Below are 19,673 nucleotides of genomic sequence, written 5' to 3' on the forward strand. Positions count from 1 at the left end.
CGGTAACTAAAGGCAAAAATCTCGTTTCTAACATGCTAGTCTCACAGGGTTGGAGGGTACATAGTTAACTAAATTGAATCACTCACCCAGTCTTCAGAATGAAACTCTCAGGAGACTGGGAAGCGGCAGGTAGCGGCACGAGAAACCCTAAAAACAGAGTTGGTGTTGATTATTCATGGGCTTATATGCGTCATAGTAATACAATGTGTTTAATAGAAGCCGCTCCAGGGAAGGTGTAATTGCCCTCTGTGGCCAGATTCAATGTTAAAACGAAAGGCGCGCATAGTGCATGCCGATGTTTCATGGCTCCCATGGCGACTTCAGGGGAAAGACCACTCTCGGAAGCTGTACGGAAATTTACTGAGGCTCACCTGTTTACAGAGGCTCTTCGCTCCGTGCCGGTTGCTGGAGTGTCCGCTGACCGAATGCCGGTAGCGTTCACTGTAGTCACGGCAACCCTGCGCATGCGCGTGAGGCTCATTCAGAGTCAGCCATGTTGGTATGGGCGCAGGTTCGCCATTGAGTAATCATGGCAACGCACCACGCTATTTTTGCAGCAAGGTTGGTTTTTGTGTATGTAGGCTCATACTTACTATGGAAGATTCAATGACCCTAAGGACCCAGGTATAGTCCAAAGGATTGGAAAACAAATATGTAAGTAATTTAAGATACTAAAGAGTGTCTATATATGAAGGGAACACATGATTCCCATATACACAGCCATTTTAAATGTTTACATAGGGCGTAATGGATGAGAGTGGGGGCACTACCACGGTACAAGCTGTAACCGCGGGGTGCCCCCATCTCTCATCTGTGTATAGGTCGTTCACTGAAGGCTTCTAAGGTACCTTAGTCTGTTGCAATAGATGTAGGAAATTAGAGATACTAAAAAGTGCCTATATATGGAGGGAACACAAGATTCCCATGATTCTCTGGCATTCTGATTGTTTACATAGGACGTAATGGATGTGAGTGGGGGCACCACTGTGGCACGAAACTGTAACCGCGGGGTGCCCCATCTCACATCTGTGTATAAGTCATTAACTGGTAGTTTCAAAGTAACCTTAGTCTGACGCTCTTCAGAGTGATAATGGACCTGTTATTTGGGTGTAGATTAGTCAACAACAACAGTTACATCTAGTGATCTATAAGAATGCTACATCACAACAACATTCTAGGAATTGTTCATCATTAGAAGGTACAGGATGACTTACAAGTTGATAACATACACCTTAAGACAGAGAACATCATATATGTAATACGACCATTTGTCACCCGCCAGCGTGGGCGAGATTCAAAAGAAATACATAAGGTCAAACTCTGAATTCATGCCTCGAGGGTTTAGAGAGTCCCGAAGTTCAATCCACAGTATCTCACGTTGTGCTAATTTTCTTTGCACATCGCCCCCTCTCCTGCCAGCTGTTACTTGTTCAAGGATGACACATTGTAGTTGTGCCACTGTATGCCGTGCCTCTAAAACATGGACCGCCACAGGGGATTTTAAGCTTTTTGTACGAATGTTGGACTTGTGCTCTGTCCATCTAGTTTTGGCTTTTCTGGTAGTCATACCTACATAGTAGAGGCTGCATGGGCATTTCAATGCGTATCCTACGTTTTGAGCATCGCAGGTGCATGAATGACGTAGCTGTATATGCTTGCCTGAATGGGGATGTGTGATGTAGCTGCCCTTTATGATATTGCCACAGTGCTGGCAATTGTAGCACGGAATTGTTCCTTTGTGTTGAGTTGGGGTACTGGAGGAGGAAATCTCTGCTTTCACCAGACTCTTACGTAGAGACTTTCTATTTCTATATGCAAATGTTGGTAGGTCTGGAAAAAGATGTTGCAATTGTGGATCCAGCTGTAGCATTGGCCAATTCTTCTTGATCGCCCTCTTTATTCTCGTGCTCTGAACTGAATAGGTGGTGACATATACCAGTGGTTCTCCAGGTTTTGTAGGTTTGGGTACCAGTAATGTTTCTCGGTCGATGTTTCTAACTTTTTCTGCCACTCCGGCTATCAAAGTGGGGTTGTAACCTCTTGCTGTAAATTTAGTTTCCAATGTAGTTGCCTGACAGACATTTTCCATATTTTCAGAGATGTTCCCCTGTAGCTCAAAAACTGGCTGAAGGGTATGCTGTCAATCGTCCGTTTCGGGTGAAAACCTGTAATAAACTGTTCCTATCAGTTTGTTTGGTGTAGATCCTAGTCTCCAATTTCGCTTCAGACACATATACCTCTACATCAAGGAAATGGATGGTTGTCGTGCTTGTTTCCGTTGTAAACCTGATACGTGGATTCATCCCGTTCATCATTGTAAAGAATTCTTCTAACTCCTCTTGGGGGCCTGTCCAGATACCGAAGATATCATCTATGTACCTCCGATATATATTGAAAGGTGCCTCATCCACCTTGGTGATGTGAGGACGTGTTCATTTTCTGAATAGTACATAAAAGCATTTGCATAGCATGGTGCCATGGCTGCTCCCATGCTGGTGCCCGATGTCTGAATGAAGTATCTATCTTGAAATTTAAAGAAGTTGTTACTGCGGACCAGTTTCAAGAGGGTAAGGACAAACAGTCTGTCACCTTGGCATTTATCGGTTTTAAGTATGAGCCATTCAATGGCCTCTAATCCAGCTTCGTGGGCTATGTTGGTGTAAAGAGACGTGACGTCCATGGTGAATAATATGTCTCTTCCATTCACGAATTGTGTGTCTTTTAAGAGTTGCAAAAAGTGCATTGTGTCCTTCACGTATGTTGGTGTTTCTTGAATCAAAGGTTGGAGAATTTTGTCCAGATATTGTGCAAGTGGTTCAAGGATACTGTTGGTAGCTGCTATGATCGGGCGTCCTGGAGGTTTTATCAGTCTCTTATGTATTTTCGGTAAAATGTACATCACCGGCATGATTGGATGTTGATTTTCGAGGAAGCGTTGCGTTTTTTCAGAGATTACATCATTCTCTTCAGCCTCATCTAACACTCTTTTGATCAATGCTCGCACTGTTTCTGTAGGATTCATAGGTACTTCCAAGTAAGTGTCTTCATCCCTCAACTGGCATTCAATTTCGTTGAGGTAATCTTGTTTGTCCATTAGAACAAGGGCTCCCCCTTTGTCTGCTGGTTTGAAGATGATGGTCTGATTGTCTAGGAGGTTTCGCAGTGTCTGACGTTCTATTTTGTAAACGGTGCCGGTGCATTCGACGTCCCCATTCCCATTGAGCCTTATGGGGCTCAAATGGGAATGGGGACTGACAGGCACCGGCACCCGGCAATGGAGGAATTACCGGGTCCGGCAAAGTTGGAATATGCTGGTAATTCCTCATTGCCGGGTGCCGGATCTTTTCGCGAGTTTGGAGGTAGCCTTGCCGGTTTTACCGGCAAAGCTACCTCCAACCTCGTAATGAGGCCCTTTGTTTCCCTTAGTCCTTTCCAATGTTGCAACTTTTCTGCAACATGTAACAAGTTTACAATGTACCTTCCAGTACAGTACCTTGGGTCTTTTAGTCATTTCCAAAGGCCCTAGATACTCTCGAAGGATTTTTTAGTAGAAGTGCAGATGTGCCTTGGACAGAGCTGGTGGCAGTTTATCATTTCATATATTTCTAACCCTTTCCTGCCAGGTAAACCGCGATTACCGCGTTTGGCACAAATAGGTGGCCTGGCTCCAAAATGGCCATGCCACGAGGTTCTTTGTTCTGTCCATTGGCCATCTTGCTCCTTCACCTTCCCCAGGTCGAGCCAACCTTGGTCTGTCCTTATTTGGGCATGCATTTTCTCGCGAACCGCCAAGCTTTCGCGGGCTTCTGCATGCCTTGTGTGTGTGCCTCCAGGATGTGGGCTGGAACGTCTGGTTCAATACACATCCTGGGTGCCAGAGAGTCTGGAGTGCTGTGAATGCCTGGGACCACTGTGGTCCGTGACTGGTCCACATATGGTATGCCTGTACGTGAACAGATCTCCCATTGGGTCCTCTTTGTTTTGGCAGGAATGAGATTCTGGATAAGAGAAGGCCCCAAACACCCATACCATGTAGATCTCTGGAGTTCTCACTGAACGAAGGATAGGATCCAAGTATCCTGGAACTAAGAAGCCGAGTCAAGAAACCGCTGGTGACCCACTGGAAGGTTTGGCACCCTGAGCCCACTGTCGTCCCGTGGGACCCCTCTGCATTTGGTCGTCCTAGAAGGTCTGTGAAGATCTTCGACCCATTGGAAAAGTGGGACCAACCTGCGAGTAAGCCTTCTCGGAAGTGTCCCTGGGCCAACCAGTGGGCTGACCAGCTTACGCAGACTCTTTGCCCTGATACCGCCACCCTTTCGAGGAGGCCCTTGAAACTTGGTATATCGCTAGCTCTGTGTTCACAGCAACCTCACACTGAATTTTGTACACTTGGTATTTCCAGGTCTGAAGTGAGACGAGTGCGCCAGAACCGGAGTATACGCGGTTACTGTGTCGCCCAGCTGTGGTGACAAACTTTGCAGGTGCGCTGCATTTGTGCCCCTCTTGCCCCTGAAGCTTGCTGCAGTGAAACTGGCCTGATCCATCCACCAGGAGCGGAGAAATCGCCACTGTCCCGTTTGGGAATCATCACTTTATCTTCGTCGCCAAAAGTCGCAGAGCCGCCAGATTGCTGCACTTGAACCTGCAACCGAAGTGGACTCAACTGCCGAAGTTTGGTCCAAAGCGCGCCGGGGGTCAGTGAGTAATCCCAACCCTAAGCGGTGGACCCTAGCGCCTCCATCCATTTTTACGCACGAGTGGCCCTTGGGGGGGCCCTCTCCTTTCCACTGCTAGTGCAAACTATTCCCAACTCTTGGAATCGACTCTGCCCTCAAGTGGAGACCCTCCTTGAATAGTGGGAACCTATTCTTCATCGCCTCACCCACCTTCCTGAGTTGCTACAGACCCTTGAAGAGACCCCGTTTTTGCCCAATTGAACTACTGCGTACATTTGAGCATTAGGCTCCACTCTTCATAGGGATTGGACTGCCTCTTAGTTAGGAGTGTGTTGGATGCAGAAGGGACTAAAGACTATTTGCACTGCCTGTTTCCTTCCCCTTTTAGGTTGTGGACCCATTTTGTGCATTAACCCTTTAGACCCAAATGGTCTTGTATATATGTATTTAGATAGGATTGTGTTGGCTTAATAGTATTACTGTGATTTGGTTTCTGTGTTGAAACTCAAAGGCCTTGAAATCAATGTATTTGTATGTTTAATATATCTACACCTCACTGGGAGTGATTTGTAAGTGTCCTTTACTCTGTGTGCTCATTGAGGTCTTTCAGTCACCCTCACCCCTCCTGAGACCTAGTCTTGACCGCTGCCAAGCTACCTTGATTGGTCTGGCTTGTCCAGAGGTTACCCTGTTCCAAGAAACTAGTCTGGCCTCCTGAACCTCTGCCCACCAGGTCAGAGTCCAGAAATCCATCTTAACAGTCAGGTCACACAGTGCCCAGACAGGATTGGCGGCAGAAGCCACTGGGGCACACCCCTCATCACAGGTTCAGTGGCTCACTGGATCTGCAAAGCAGGCGAGAAACACTGACGAGATTTGTGTGTACGTGCTGTGCTGTCACTGAGTACTGCAGGCTGCTCTTACCCATTCCCAGCAGCTAGACCTAGCCCCCATATGCTGTTGCTACAGCACTGGGTATGACCTGCACAGACAGCCCCGCCTCTGAACCCAACCATTCGAGCATTCTTCACTAACGGACAGCCAACCTGTTAGTGATGGAGGCTTCATGGTTTTTCCTGCATCCCTATTATTTCTCCAGCTAACGAGGTCTAGATTCCAGGTGTAAAAAGCTGTGGCACATTTAGCTGCATTTTCAGCCACCTTATTCAGATGCAACACAGATATCTGCTCTTGGCACTGCTTCTTTGTCCAGTGGCCCAGGGGTCACACGGATATGTCTAGGGGTAGCAGTGGGGCAGCCAAGCCAGGGGTAGCAACTGCTACCCCTGGCTATCCCCAAATGACGCCCGTGAGCGCTGCTCCTCTACTTTTTTTAATTAAGTTTTACTGTTCCTATACTTTTATTTTAAAAAGAAACAGTTCTGGAATGGTTTCGTTTTTAAATGAAAGTGTAGGAAGACGTTGAAACTTGCACTTTCAGGTCACTGCACAGAACGTTCTGTTAAATAGCAGGCCCATGTGTTTGGGGGTTTGTATTGTGCGTGGGAGGGGGCGTGGCAATGTGGTTTGTGGAGAGTGGGGGCATGTCACTAGGGAACATAGTTCCACTACTTCTTTTCGTACACATCGACCACTGAGGGTTTCCTATAATTCCCTAAAGATGTTTCTGTATTGGGGGCTGGGCTGCTCAGACTGAGACCCAGCCCTTCCTCGTCTAAAATTCTACAGAAACAAGAAGCAAAAGAGCCTTGTACCCCATTTCAGTGGCTTATGTTGCAGCCATTTTATACTCACATCCAAAAACGTAAGCTGTCCGAATGAGTATGTATGTTTCATGGTTACAAACATTTTAATGTTAGGGTGAGTGATGTGAGCACCAAGCCATGAATCTGTTACATATTTAGAAATTCACACATACAACCCTTTTATCACAGAATTGTTTATCAAATGTATCACTGTTATTTTCCTGTTTTTTTTCCTTAAATGCTCTGTGATTTAAAGCCAAACAGGCAGGAACACTCATTGCTGCTATTAGTCTCCTTTCCCACTCAAATAGATGCATTATGAAAGAGTACAGCCGACACGTCCTGTGACCTAGTCAAAGACACGATCATCTCGGGGGAATGGAAGTCTTTTCTACGAAACATCCACAATCGAACGGCTAAAGCAAAGGAGTTCCTAACTGGCATCTTCGCAGTGAGACAAGACCTATCGATTACAGAAGAAGGGCTCATTCTAAGAGGGACCCGTATCGTCATCCCCACGAGCATGCAGGACAGAGTCGTGGCATTGGCACATGAGGGTCACCAAGGAATAGTAAGAACCAAGGCCCGGATCAGACACTCCGTCTGGTTGCCACAGATCGATGGGAAAGTGGAGCAACTGATCAACACATGTCTCCCATGCCAAATAACGGGGGCGCCGCCCAATCCCGAGCCCATACTATCAGCAGAGCGAGGATCCTTAAGGTGGGACGCCATCAGCATACACTTCTGTAAGATACAAGAAGGCATATACCTATTGGTGGCAATCGACGATCACTGCAGGTACCCAGAAGTCGAAATCGTGACCTCCACGGCAGCGGAGGTGGTCATACCCGCGATGGAGAAAATGTTCGCCACTCACGGCCTCCCAAGGCGGATTCGGAGCGACAATGGTCCACCATTCCAAGGAGAGGAGTTCATGCAGTACCTAACCGAACTCAACATTCAGTACCACCACATTATGCCAAGATGGCCGCAGGCCAACGGCGACGTGGAACGCTTCATGCAAACAATAAACAAAGTCCTGCGCCTGTCGTGCGCAAACTCAAGCGCCCTGAAGAGTGGCCCTCTACAGATTCCTGAGGAACTACAGGGTAACACCACACAGCACAACGGGAATGCCGCCGGCGGACATGATGTTCGCAACTATCATCAACTCATCCATTCCCCATCACCCGAGCAGGAGCAAGGACACGTACGACAGGGCACACACCGAGCTAAGAAGGACTGTGGCTAACGAGCGCATAAGCAACAAGAGGAACGCCAAGAAATCCCACCACCGAGTAGGCAACCAGGTGGTGATGGTGAGAAACCCATCCAAATCCAAACTAGACACACAATACGACTGCCTCCCATAGACGATAACCCAAAGGCACCGGACCATGGTAACAGCCAGGAGGGGACAGAGACAAGTCACAGGAAACGCGTCTTGGTTCAAAACAGTCCTAAAAGATCTATGGATGGATGGTACACCGCAACATGAAGAAGATGACCAGCTAAGGGGAGAGAAGAGTAATCACAAGGAAGGCGAAATGACAGAGTGGAAGAATTGCCGAGTGAACCAGAGCTGGGTTAGCCAAACTATGAAGGTGAGCAACCCGAGGGAAATCAGGGGATAGCACCCAGGGGTGGACGATATGAGCTAAGAACTGCGCACCGGCCCCCAGCCAGGCTCAGAGACTATGAGTGGTAGAAGAACAGCCTGAGAGACTACCGAACTTACGTTAAGGGACACTTACCCTATGCCGCATGGTTTTGTTAATGTTTGGTTGAAATAAAGGAGGAATGTTATATCCGCCTTATGTCCCGCAACGCAGTGACGTAAGGCGTAAATAATAAAAGCCCCGTCCCCGCTCAGGGAAGGCAGTTCCGGGCGAGACAGCAACACGGGTGGTGTACGTGTCCTCATTGCTCCCGCTGGAACTGTGCAGTGGGGCCTAGTCATCCTGTTTCCCACCTGCGCCTCGGCTGGAAAGCAGAATCCAACAGTCAGGCACCAACACCTGTGTTTTCACATTGTATTTCTTCGTAAAGTAACTGAATTACAATGAAATGAAACCAGCTTCATTTATATAGCAATGATTTATTGATATTGAGGAGTGGTTTTATCACGAAACACAGAGGTGTAGTTTGGTAGTGAGGTGTGCCAGTCCGTGGGGTGGGGCGGGGGAAGGGGAGGCAAGGGGTCCGCATTCTATTGTTTCGCCCTGGGCATCAAGTTGGCTAGAAACTGCCATGACAGGTTCCAACCCACAAAAACATCATTCTGAAGTACTGAAACCCGCCTGTGAATGTTTGCGTGAGCCTGGCCCCGCCCCTCCTAGTCGAGGAGGAATGCCCGAATGCACACGCTTCTGTCTTCTTGCTATTTACCAAGTCGCATGAGCAGCATGCAAGGGTGCAGACTGCCTGGAACAAAACATGACGTCTGTTGCATGGAGACGGAAGTGTAAATCATGTGACGTGGACACGTTGCAAGGGCCGCTCCTCTAGTGGGAACTAGTCACTACCTTGCTGGGATTCAGGCAAGTGACAGGAGGCATCAGCGGCAGAACATCGTCCCCTATCCTTGCCGCGGATCCGTACAAATGGCCACCCGCTCAGAGCGAGAAAAGGCTTTAAAGCTAAACGAGCAGCACCAGGCTATCCTGTCTCGCATGCTGAGGGAAGAGGACAATAAGTACTGCGCGGACTGCGAGGCCAAAGGTGAGAATGGGGGGAGAGATTGCAGCCCCGGTGAAGGAGTGGCAGCAGTCCCAGAGAAGGAGGGACAGCCGCTTTAGAGGGGAATGGTACCATAAGATGTGAAGTGACCAAATGGGTGTGTGACAGCAGTACCAGGAAGGCAGTGAGAGTACCACATGCTGTAGTAACAGCAAAACCTACCATGGTTAGTGTGTGACAGCAGAACCTGATATGTTTCGTGTTAGCACAAGAAGCGAATAATGACAGCATCGCCAGAGTTGCAGTGGTAAGAGTACGAGGAGATTTGTGATAACAGCAGTGCTTTAAGTGGGGTAAGAAATTGAGGGGGGGCCCTCGTTTGGGGGCGTGGCTTTCATTGTGGGCGTGGCCTAAAAGTGCACAAATCATAGTAAGGTGCGCAAACAAATATATAAATGTATGTGAGCATTTATATGTTTGTATGCGTACTACTATGGTGTGTGTACTTTTCAAGCCATATTTTATAAACATAGCAATGTTACATATTTCTATGTTTATAAAAGGTGGCTTGAAAAGTGCACAAACCATAGTAAGTTACGCACACTTGTGTGCTTACCTTACTATGGTTTGTGTATTTTTCAAGCCACCTTTTATAAACATAGATATTTGTAACATGTTTCTATGTTTCTAAAAGATGGCTTGACAGGTAAACAATTCAAGGCATATTTTATAAAGCGTTGATGACGGACAAAACAAACCGCAAGGTGGCTTTGTCCATCGACAAAGCTTTATAAAAGATGCCTGAATTGTGCACGTTTCAAGCCGTCTTTTATAAACATAGAAATATTTCTACCTTTATAAAAGATGGCTTGAAACGTAAACAGTTCAAGGCATCTTTTATAAAGCTTTGCCGACGGAGAAAGGCACCTCGGGCTCTGTGATCTATCTGCTCAGAGCACATAGATCACTGAGCCCGAGGCGTCTTTCACCCTCTGCGAACCCGCGGGCTCCGTGATCTAATTTGCATATTAGATCACAGAGCCCGCGGGGGTCAGTGACCTGGGGAGGGAAAACAAAGGGACAGTAACTTCCTCTGATGACCCTGATGAGGGGTCATCAGAGGGAGTTACACTAACTGACAGAAGTGCCGCCAGCTTCAGCGTTGCTGTGGCTGCCTGGCACTTCTGTCAGCTTGGCCGACATAATGACGGGTGCATCTCCCGTCGCGGCTGCGGCCGCGGCGGGATAATGCATCCCGCCAATGTTGTGTGGGATGGGGGGCCCCGGCTGGGCCCCGGCTCAGCCCCACTTTCTGGAGACTGCCGGGGCCCGGCCCCGGCAGGCCCCAGCCCACTTAAAGCACTGGATAACAGTATCCAATGGGGATTATTACAGCTTTACCAGAGTCTAGTGACATCAGCACTGGGTGTGACAGCAGTACCAGAGGAATGGGATGGCTGGGCAGTTTCTGAAACACGAAAATAGGACTCGCTTTCTTACTGCAATCCCTCCCCGAAATTATTACACCATTACAATTTAAATAACGTGGCATACCTAGTACTTAAAAGTAATATCTATATATATATATATATATATATATATATATATATATATATATATATATATATATATACAGCAACATGAACAACAATGTAGCAAACCAATTAATTTATCTTATCTAATTTTAATTTTCTGAAGGCCATCTGCCTAGATTTCTCTGCCACAAAAGCATCTTAAGAGGGCCAGTACACTTTCTTTTTCCAAACATATGTTTCTCACAGCAGCTCGCCCTACATTTCATAGCCTTTTACTGTCAATGACACCAGAGGGACTGTGACAGTAGCACTAAAGGAAGTGACAGCAGCAATGATTTGGAAAGCACCACTAAGTAGTATCTATACGCAAAATGTCTGGGAGCGTAACTACATTGGTGAAATCTAAAAAGGGGTTTCGCATGCCTCATTCGAGTTAACCCTGTTTCAATTCACTGTAATTTAGTCATTAAAATGCAAATATTTCATGCCGGACGTGGCTTTACGTCTGGAGAGAAATGTTTGCAGAGCAAAATCAAAGAAATTCGTCCGACACTAAGCAGTTGGCTGACCACTGAATTAGCAAGAAATACATTCACAGTACACATTCTTATCCTACAGCATTAAGGCTCAATATCTCTCGTTCCAGGACTAGGGCAAAAAACCATTTCAGACATGCAGCTCAGCATTCCTCCATCTGGTACCGGAGGCTCCACATTCCTGATCTGCAGCTAGTGGTTCAACATCCCTCAAACCAGAAGCTCAGTGTGCTGGGAGCAAAGGCTCTGCACTACTCCCTCCAGTACCTGGACCTCTGCATCCCTTGCTCCTGTACCTCAGAGCCAGCATCCCTCCCTCCTAGCACTCCTGACATGATGTCACTTCTTCCAGTTTTTGATGGGGTTCACAGGCCTTGATTGGTTTAGTCACAGGGGTTATTTTCTTCATTCCCGTGCATTGACCTGTTTTCAGCAAAACTAAAGGTTAAAGGCTGGAAGGTTTTGAATCAATTACAATCTCTGGCATTGATTGCTATGTGCAGCCTTCCAGTCATCATTGCTCACTCTGGGGTGCCATTACAGAATGGTACTGCCCATATGCAAATCAGGGTGTTGGTCCCACCCCACAAGAGGCAGTTCAGCCAACCTAATTGGCTGCACCTCCTCTGCACAAGACTGTACACAACGGACATGTTTCAGCCTTATTGGGCATAATCAGTGAGCTGTAGCTTGGGTCTCTATGCACAGCAGGCTCATGACCTACATCTGGGTATACCTGTCCCAATTGAGGTGACATTAGCAAAACTGAAGACTGATGGGTGGAAGGCTTTGAATCAATCCTAACCTCTGACATTGACTTGTTTTCATCCTCAATCCCTTCTTATGGATGTACATTTGACCATTGTATACATATTCTTTTTTTAGTTGACTCACACAATGCATGTTTAATTTTGGTCTGGGCCTATGCTATCTTCATTTAAAAAAGTGTGCTACTTACGACCCACAGCTTTGTCTAGCTGAAGTGGTGGTGTTTTAGTTGTACTGTTGTGTGTGTGTGTGTGCTTTAGTCAAAAGGGATATTGACAACATAACCTTTTGTAAACATGTTGAATTAATTATGAAGACTGCTGCATTACGATTTCATAAACTAGCCAATTGCAATGAGTTCTCTCTATTGTTTAGATGTATCGCATTGGTTCGTGTTTTGGGATGTTTGATGAATAGTTGGATTACAATGTATGTATTTCATCAAGAGATTAGTTAACCACTAGGGTATCCTGCTCTTAAGTTCAGTTGTCCTGAGACTTATCTCACTCCAACATGCAAGTTGTAAATACTATTTCCATCCTCTGGAATATTTGTACTATCTGCGACTGAGTTTATGCCTATGAGATCCTCTCCGTCGTCATTCGTATGAAAAGCCTTATTGTGTAATTAAACAATCAATTTATGTTAATACCACAGGGCTTGCCTTAAATGTTAGTAGTACCTCTGTGGTTATGTTGACGGCGCTTATCTAGATTCGTGAACATTACTTGCAAAGCTTTAGGTAAGATTTCAAAGCAAGAACTACTTTTGGAATTTATGATTTAAATTTACATTTTAGGGACTAAAAAGTACTTCCTGTTCTCCACTGGAACATTTTTAATTAAGTAAAATTAGATCTGTGTTTTTAAAACGGATGGTTTTGTTGTTAACTATTTTTTCTTTGAGTAATTAATGAAAATGGAAAGGTGATCTTTTATCATTAAGGCCTTCTTGATACAGTGAAACCCAGGCAGATCTCCTCCTTGTGAGCCGTCTACATGTGGCTCCAAGGTGCAGATGCCTGCACACTAACTTAGTTGCTTTGGTAGTATTTGCTTGTTATTTACTGACATTACTGGTAAAAATTAGAAAGAGTTACTAAAATAACAAATAGGCTTTTTCTTAACTTTTCTGGTTCAGGAAATGCTGGATAACAAAATACAGGTGTAAGAAAAATGAACGTCCTGATGAAGAGTGGCAGTAAACCGAGCAGAAGGCCAGGGAGATTTGTTATTTTGACTTTTTCTGATCCGGCTCTGTATTGGATTAAATGGCCGTGTTGGGTCTGAATTAGTGTCAGATAATCAAGCTTTTAATGTATTTCTGTAACCACATTGAGCGAATGATGGCAATTTGGTAAACTACACACTTAAAACAGTGAAAAAACAATTAACTTTGGGTGGTTTTATATCTTTTTTTAAAAGTAACAAATAGTAACCTACATTTTAGATTAAACTCGCCTCAAAGAAACAATATAAAAATGCCAATATCGGTTGAAAAAACAATTTATATTGAGAGACTTAATAGTTAAAAAAAAAGTAAAAGAAAGAACTGCATTTTGGATTAAACTCGTATAGCAAGAATAACTAAATGACAAAAATAATTAGAAAATAGAATTTGCAATTTAAGGTTCAAACGCTCGTTTTCTGATTTATGAACACTTTTAAAACATCAGCACTTTGTAGCCGAGACATTTTGCATGTGAAAGGCGTGATCCTGTTCATCATTTTTTGGGAAGGCCAATTGCACAAACTGACAGCAGCATAAGACCTCCATTTGCGATCACTTGATTCTCTAGAGATAATTTTGCATACGAACAGCTTTTTGCGTTGAGATCAAAATACTTTTTTGTAAGTGAGTTTGGGAGGAAGAGGAAATGTGGTTGCACCGCAGCTTTTTATTTCCAAAGTAATATCTTGTCATTTCGATGATCTTAACTCGATATCATGACAGGTTTCTAAAGTTTTTACAGTACTTCTCTTACATAGATCCAAGCCCAGGGTACAATGAGAGTTGTTTCAAGTTCACTGAAGTTTATTTCAAACCGCTAGCTCCCGATTTTTATGTTAGGTTTTACGTCTTTTAGAGGTTACCAAAGCTGGGGATTGTTTCACGCCTTTGCAGTTGTTGTATATGATTGGAATGTGGTTTTGCTGCTCATAATTAATTACTGACCTGCATTCATAGCATTCTCAGTTTTAGGCGCCACACAGAGAGGCAAAAGCATTGATACAGATTGAACAGGGAGGGATGGTGAGCTGAAGGCAGAACACATATCTCTGCTTCTTACTTTTGGCTCAGTTGTGTTGCTTGCCTGCCACATTTGGTTCATAGTGAGGGTACGTGTAAAGATGGTGCTTTTGCTCCAGTATTAGAACTGGTTCATGGGTGGCTCTTAAACACCACCAGTAGTTTTGGCTTAAAGATGGTACTTTAGGGCCAAAACTAGTGTTGTCTTGTAGGTGATGCTTTTCCACCACAATTAATCTTGGCTCATAAATTGTGTGTTAGCGATCATGTTTGTTTGGTTTGCTGCCTAGGTGGCACCTTAGCTCCACAATTAGTTGTGGCTTTGAAGTAGTGTTTTTGTGCCACAATTAATTTTGGCTTGTATATGGCGTTTTGGCACCACCATTTCTTTTATTTTGCTCGTGTTTTATAAAGTGCAAAATGCAAGTCTTCTAAAATCTCATCTGGGGCAAGAGAGGAGGATGGGGGAGGGGCCTGCTTGGGGATAAAGACTAGGGGAGCCCAAGGAAGAAGGGGGTACAGCAAGCTAAAAGTTGTGAGCTACACAAAGCCACAGATTCCTGAAAAAACACAGAAGTAAAAATACAAGGGGGTTAGAGGGAGTGGACAGGTGCACACATACAGCCCAAAATAACTTTTGCGGCTTACCATCTTAATCACTTGGCCTTATACAGCATTTAAGTGTTGGTAAAAAAATACAATGGTTGCAAAAGACTGGCAAATGCTAGTAGAGTTGTAAATCGGTCAAGGCATAGCTAGATCCATCTTGGTTACAACTCCTAGGGCTCCTACATAAGAGTTTATATAGGGTCATGGGGGAAATGGAAAGGGTGTGGAGGTAGCCTCTAAAGTTGGGCAAAGGATAATCACGTGTAAGAGCAGTTAGCTAGGATCCCAGTGTTCCTTCACATGCTGGAATCTCCTCCATTTGGGAGGGAGGAGAAGTTTCTCCTCTGTAGATCTAAGGTTTCTGCTGAGTTGGTTGGCAGGCTGAGTCGAGATATATTGCTGACGTTTTGTTGGAGAGGTCCGGGTGAGTCAAACTTAAGAATTTGAGTGGGGGGAAAAGAAAGAAAAACAAAATTGAGTGGGATGCAGTAGACACTGCAGGGTTGGAAATTAAGATTAAATGAGCTCGAGCTAAAACCAGCTCCTAAGTGTAAGGCATTAGCCAGGAGCTACCGCTAAGGAACCAGGAGCGAGTACACAGCGCACTGCAAATCAACTTCTACAGGAAAGGCAAACCAAACGGGATCTCTTCTTGCACATTATGTATGAGCCATTATGTTTAAATGTGCCCCAGTTCCTCTTTATCTTTGAGCATTTGAGAATGTTAATGTCATATATATGTGCCTTACAGATATACATATTTGTAATGCACCAGTTGGCCTGGTGAGCCAGAAGTAGCTTGTGGTAGCTGTTGGTTTCAAGCTAACCAAGCTCTCCGAGGTTAGAAGCAGGAGCTAAATAGCTCCCAGCAATTTCAAATCACTGCACTGTTACGTTAGTCTAATTGGACAGTGCTAAGGATCTTGTTAAATCCACTTTGTGTGCTGTTTTGAGAGATGGGCAGATTTTTTATAAACATATGTTTTTGAAAATGGGCTTTCATTTTCCATTATTCCAGTCGCAGTCCGGGGGGTGGTTAAAAGACCTAGATTCATCAAATATGCCTACATTTTTCTCTGTCCTGGTATGGTGGCAGCATAGTCCCAGGGAGACTGGCCATTTCCACAGGAGAACAGACGGTGCTTCAGAAGTAAAACACACAATCTCAATTTTGCTAGAATTGAGGTATAAGGTTGATAATTGTCATCCAATTGTGCGCTGCCATGAGGCAATTAGGAATGTTTCCTTGAGACTGCATTTTCTTAGATTTAAAGCTATTTGAGTACCAATGGCAAGGAGCTGAAATAATACAGAGTGAAGCTAATGACTGACTATAGCAGTGACAATACCAGGGGGAGAACGTGAATCCTTTTGGGACTCCAAACTTTAAGTTGAAGGGGTTGGATCGGAAATCCCCAATCCCAATTGAAGTAGTGTATTCACTGAGAAGGCAGCCCAGGACTGACCTGTTAATGCCCAGATTGCAGTGAAGTCTATCCAAATAAAATATCATCCATATCCTGTGCTGCAGAGAGGTCTAGAATGATCAGAATGGATGGAAGATTCTTTTCATAAGCGACATTAAGCTTTGTTTCATACAGGAGTTTGGGCTCATACACAAGTTTTGCTGATGGATGCTGCTACACCATCCCACGCAGGACACAGTCTGGAGCCGAAGACCTTCCCTTGAAGGAGACAAACAGCAGCACAGTTGTCAAGGAATGTGGCATGGTGCAATAGCTCCATATCATCTACCTCACTGCCTCTCTCTGTGGTATACCTGCTCTTAATGCAAGTTGAATGCCATCCTTTACATTTCTGTTTATCCTTTTCACGAGGCCATTGGCTTGTGGGTGATACAAAGCTATTCTAAAATGTCTGATGCAAACTTCTTTAATAATGTCTGCATCCTTCCCGACGTAAACTGGACGCAATTGTCCATCAAAATGTGCTGAGGGAAATCTTTTCTAAAGAAAATATCTTCCAAAAACGTGATCATTTCTTCCGTGGTGGCCTCACTCACTGACTTCCACTCTACCCAATTAGAATTATAGTCCAGCAGGACAAATATAAATCTGGTTCACCACTCTAAGCCTTGTATGGGTCCTATCACATCAGCTGTCACCTTGATCCATGGTTGTCCCAGTACGTATAGTAACTAGTCAAAGTGGGGGCTCTTTACACACCTTACCTTTGTCAGCATTCATACACTCCTGACATCCCTTAACCTTTCTATCTACCATCATGTCCATTGCACACCACCAAAGTGCCTGGTGTAATCTCCAGTTTGTGACCCTATGCCCTCATGCACCAGTTCCATAATAGACTTTCCGCAATTCTGACAGTCACAATTTTCTCTCCCCTCCTAATTTTGCCCTCTATGATGCTTAACTTAACTTTCAATTCATGCCAAACTCCCATCTATTCTTCCATCAGACTTTATATTAGGCCACCTACTGATTGCCCATTCTTGTATGCACTTCAACAGGGTTCGAAATTGAGATTCGATGAGCAGGAGCTAAAACCAGCTTCTGGGTGTCAGGCATCACCCTGTAGAAAGGAGCTACCACAGGGGAACCAGGAGCTATGAGAAATGCTTCTTTAACCTTTTGTCCATTTTGTATGAATCATTGTGTTTAAATGTATATTAGATGTGTTCTAATGTTTCTTCATTAAGATTCCCTAATACTCAAAGTTAATGTCACATTTACATGTTTGGAAGGCACCAGTTGGCCGTAGGAGCCAAAAGTTGCTCTGGTAGTTGTTGGTCTCAAGCTAACCATTGTCTACTTTTGCTAGAAGCGGGAGCTAAATAGCTCCTAGCTCTCATCAATTTCGAGACCTGCTCCAATACTCGAATTCTTCTGCTCCTGACCATTACTCTTCTGAAATTGCTTGAAATTCCATGGTTGCCACTACCACCTGATCAGTCTACACCCCTCCCCCCCCCTTTGTGTTCACAGGCTGCTGTGACAATCTGCTGCCATATTCTTTTCTCATGGTAAATATGGTATCATAAAATGTTAACCCTGCAGTTCCGGTACCCATTTGGAAATATGCGGACAAGCACTTTCCCACCCATTGCATAAAAATAATTGTGCAAGAGGCTTATTGTCTGATTTCACGTTGAAATAATTGATTACCCACGACACTGCCAGCACGCCCTCTCTATCGCAGAATAGTTGCATTCTGCATTTTGTTTGTAAACTTATTTTTATTAGTTTTCAACAAACATATACAACTCAAAGGTAACCCTCCATTTCCCCTCCCCCTGGGGTCTATGCAGGTGCATATCTGGAAGGGGCCAAAAGTTTGCTTAGCCATTTCAGCATAAGCCAATAATTTCAGATGTTGAGGGCACCACTACCCTCTGAAATCCTCCTTTAGAAAGATTAGGACCCCCCCCCGGTCTCTGGAGAAGTGCTGTAGGATATTGTTCATGGCGTATGTTGCCCATTCCAGCACCACAAAGTCCCAAACCTTCCAGTACCAGTCTTGGAGCATGGGGACGGCCCACCTTTCCACCTCTGTCCAATTAGCAGCATGGCAGTCAAAGTTAGCATCGTCCTTGCCTTTCTGCGACCCCAGCTTTCCCCTGACTCTATGTCATCATCCATCCCCAATAGGACCTCCGGTGGTATGGCCTCCTTGTCCCCAAAGGCCTGGACCTTGGCCTCCTGTACCTCCCTCATCAATTGTTCAAGTTTAGGGCATCCCCACCATGTATGTGACCATAAACCCTCCCCGCCGAACCCCCTCCAACATTCCTGCAAGGCCCCAGGGTATATCTTATGGAGTCGGGCTGGCGTAGAGTGACAGCATTCCTGTAACTGGGTTGCTTTAACTACCTTTTGGTATCCTTTTCCATAGTCTCGCCCACCCTTCCCTTGGAAGGTCTTTCACCAGTGTTCCCTCCCACCGTTCCATGTAGGGCCAAACTGCTCAGGGAATAGCCTTTTCCAAGGTTTTGTACAGATTAGAAATAAGCCCCTTGGAGATGTCCAAGGTCACCAGGAATTCTTCAAACGGATTAAAGACGTGGCCTGCCAGCGCTTTTAACCAATACCTGAGCCTTTCTATTTCACCCACCACAAAGCAGTGTTTGCACTCCATGAATGGCCGTCTAGTAGTTCCCTGAAACATGTCTCACAGTTTTCTGCACTCCCTCACCCCCTCCGGGCCCCTGCCTCCTGCCATTTTTTTAAAAGCCCCTGCCTCTGTCCCAGGTGACAAGTCTGGGTTGTTGAATATGGGAGTGAATGGGGATGGGAAAGTCATGATCTCATATTTCCCTGCTGGTCTGTCCCATGTTTACGCTACTAGTAATTATTATTAAAATATTATTAGTAATAGTGCGCATGTACATATGCTTTGGCCCAAGCTGTCGTGGCAGCCACAGCACTACCTCCAGGTCATGCTTCACCACTGCCCAATCCATTACTACCAACTATTTGCTTGCTTCCCCCGAGAACCATTCCCGTATTATACGAAATTGGGACGCCTCATAGTACAATCTGAAATTCGGGAGCACCAGCCCTCCTTCTCCCCTCAGGGATGTTAGTAATGCCCGACTGACACTTGCTCTCTTGCCCTCCCATATGAAATCACCCGTTGCTTTCCTGAGTTTGCAAAGAAAATCGTTTGTGACTGGCACCGGGTGTGCTTGAAATAGGTAGAGGAGTCTAGGGAGCGTCACCATCTTCACCGCCGCAATTCTACCCATCCAGGAAATCTTAAGCACCTTCCACTTTAGGAGAACTGCTTTAATTGCTGCCAGGATGGGTGGGTAATTGGCTGCGTACCAGCCCGCCAAGTTTGGAGTAATCCTAATTCCCAGGTATCTTATTCATCCTATGCTCCATATAACTGAGGACTCTGCCTTCAACCCCTCCACTTCCTTGTCTTTAA

The 19,673-nt window shown here is 45.2% G+C and overlaps 1 protein-coding gene across 2 annotated transcripts in view; it reads left to right on the forward strand.

Moving 5' to 3' along the window:
- Positions 1-8,800: 8,800 nt before the first annotated feature.
- Positions 8,801-19,673, forward strand: part of SMAP1 (small ArfGAP 1) — a 1,420,305-nt gene continuing 1,409,432 nt past the window's right edge. Inside the window, exon 1 of one of the 2 annotated variants that reach the window (XM_069606218.1) lies at positions 8,801-9,109. In XM_069606218.1, coding sequence (XP_069462319.1) covers positions 8,992-9,109 — 118 coding nt within the window. In that variant the 5' untranslated portion in view covers positions 8,801-8,991. The remainder of the gene's footprint in view (positions 9,110-19,673) is intronic. The other variant, XM_069606219.1, reaches the window with a different exon arrangement.

Source organism: Ambystoma mexicanum, chromosome 4p (genome assembly GCF_040938575.1).
Source record: "Ambystoma mexicanum isolate Mex_15411 chromosome 4p, UKY_AmexF1_1, whole genome shotgun sequence".
In the NCBI taxonomy this organism is placed as follows: Eukaryota; Metazoa; Chordata; class Amphibia; order Caudata; family Ambystomatidae; genus Ambystoma; species Ambystoma mexicanum.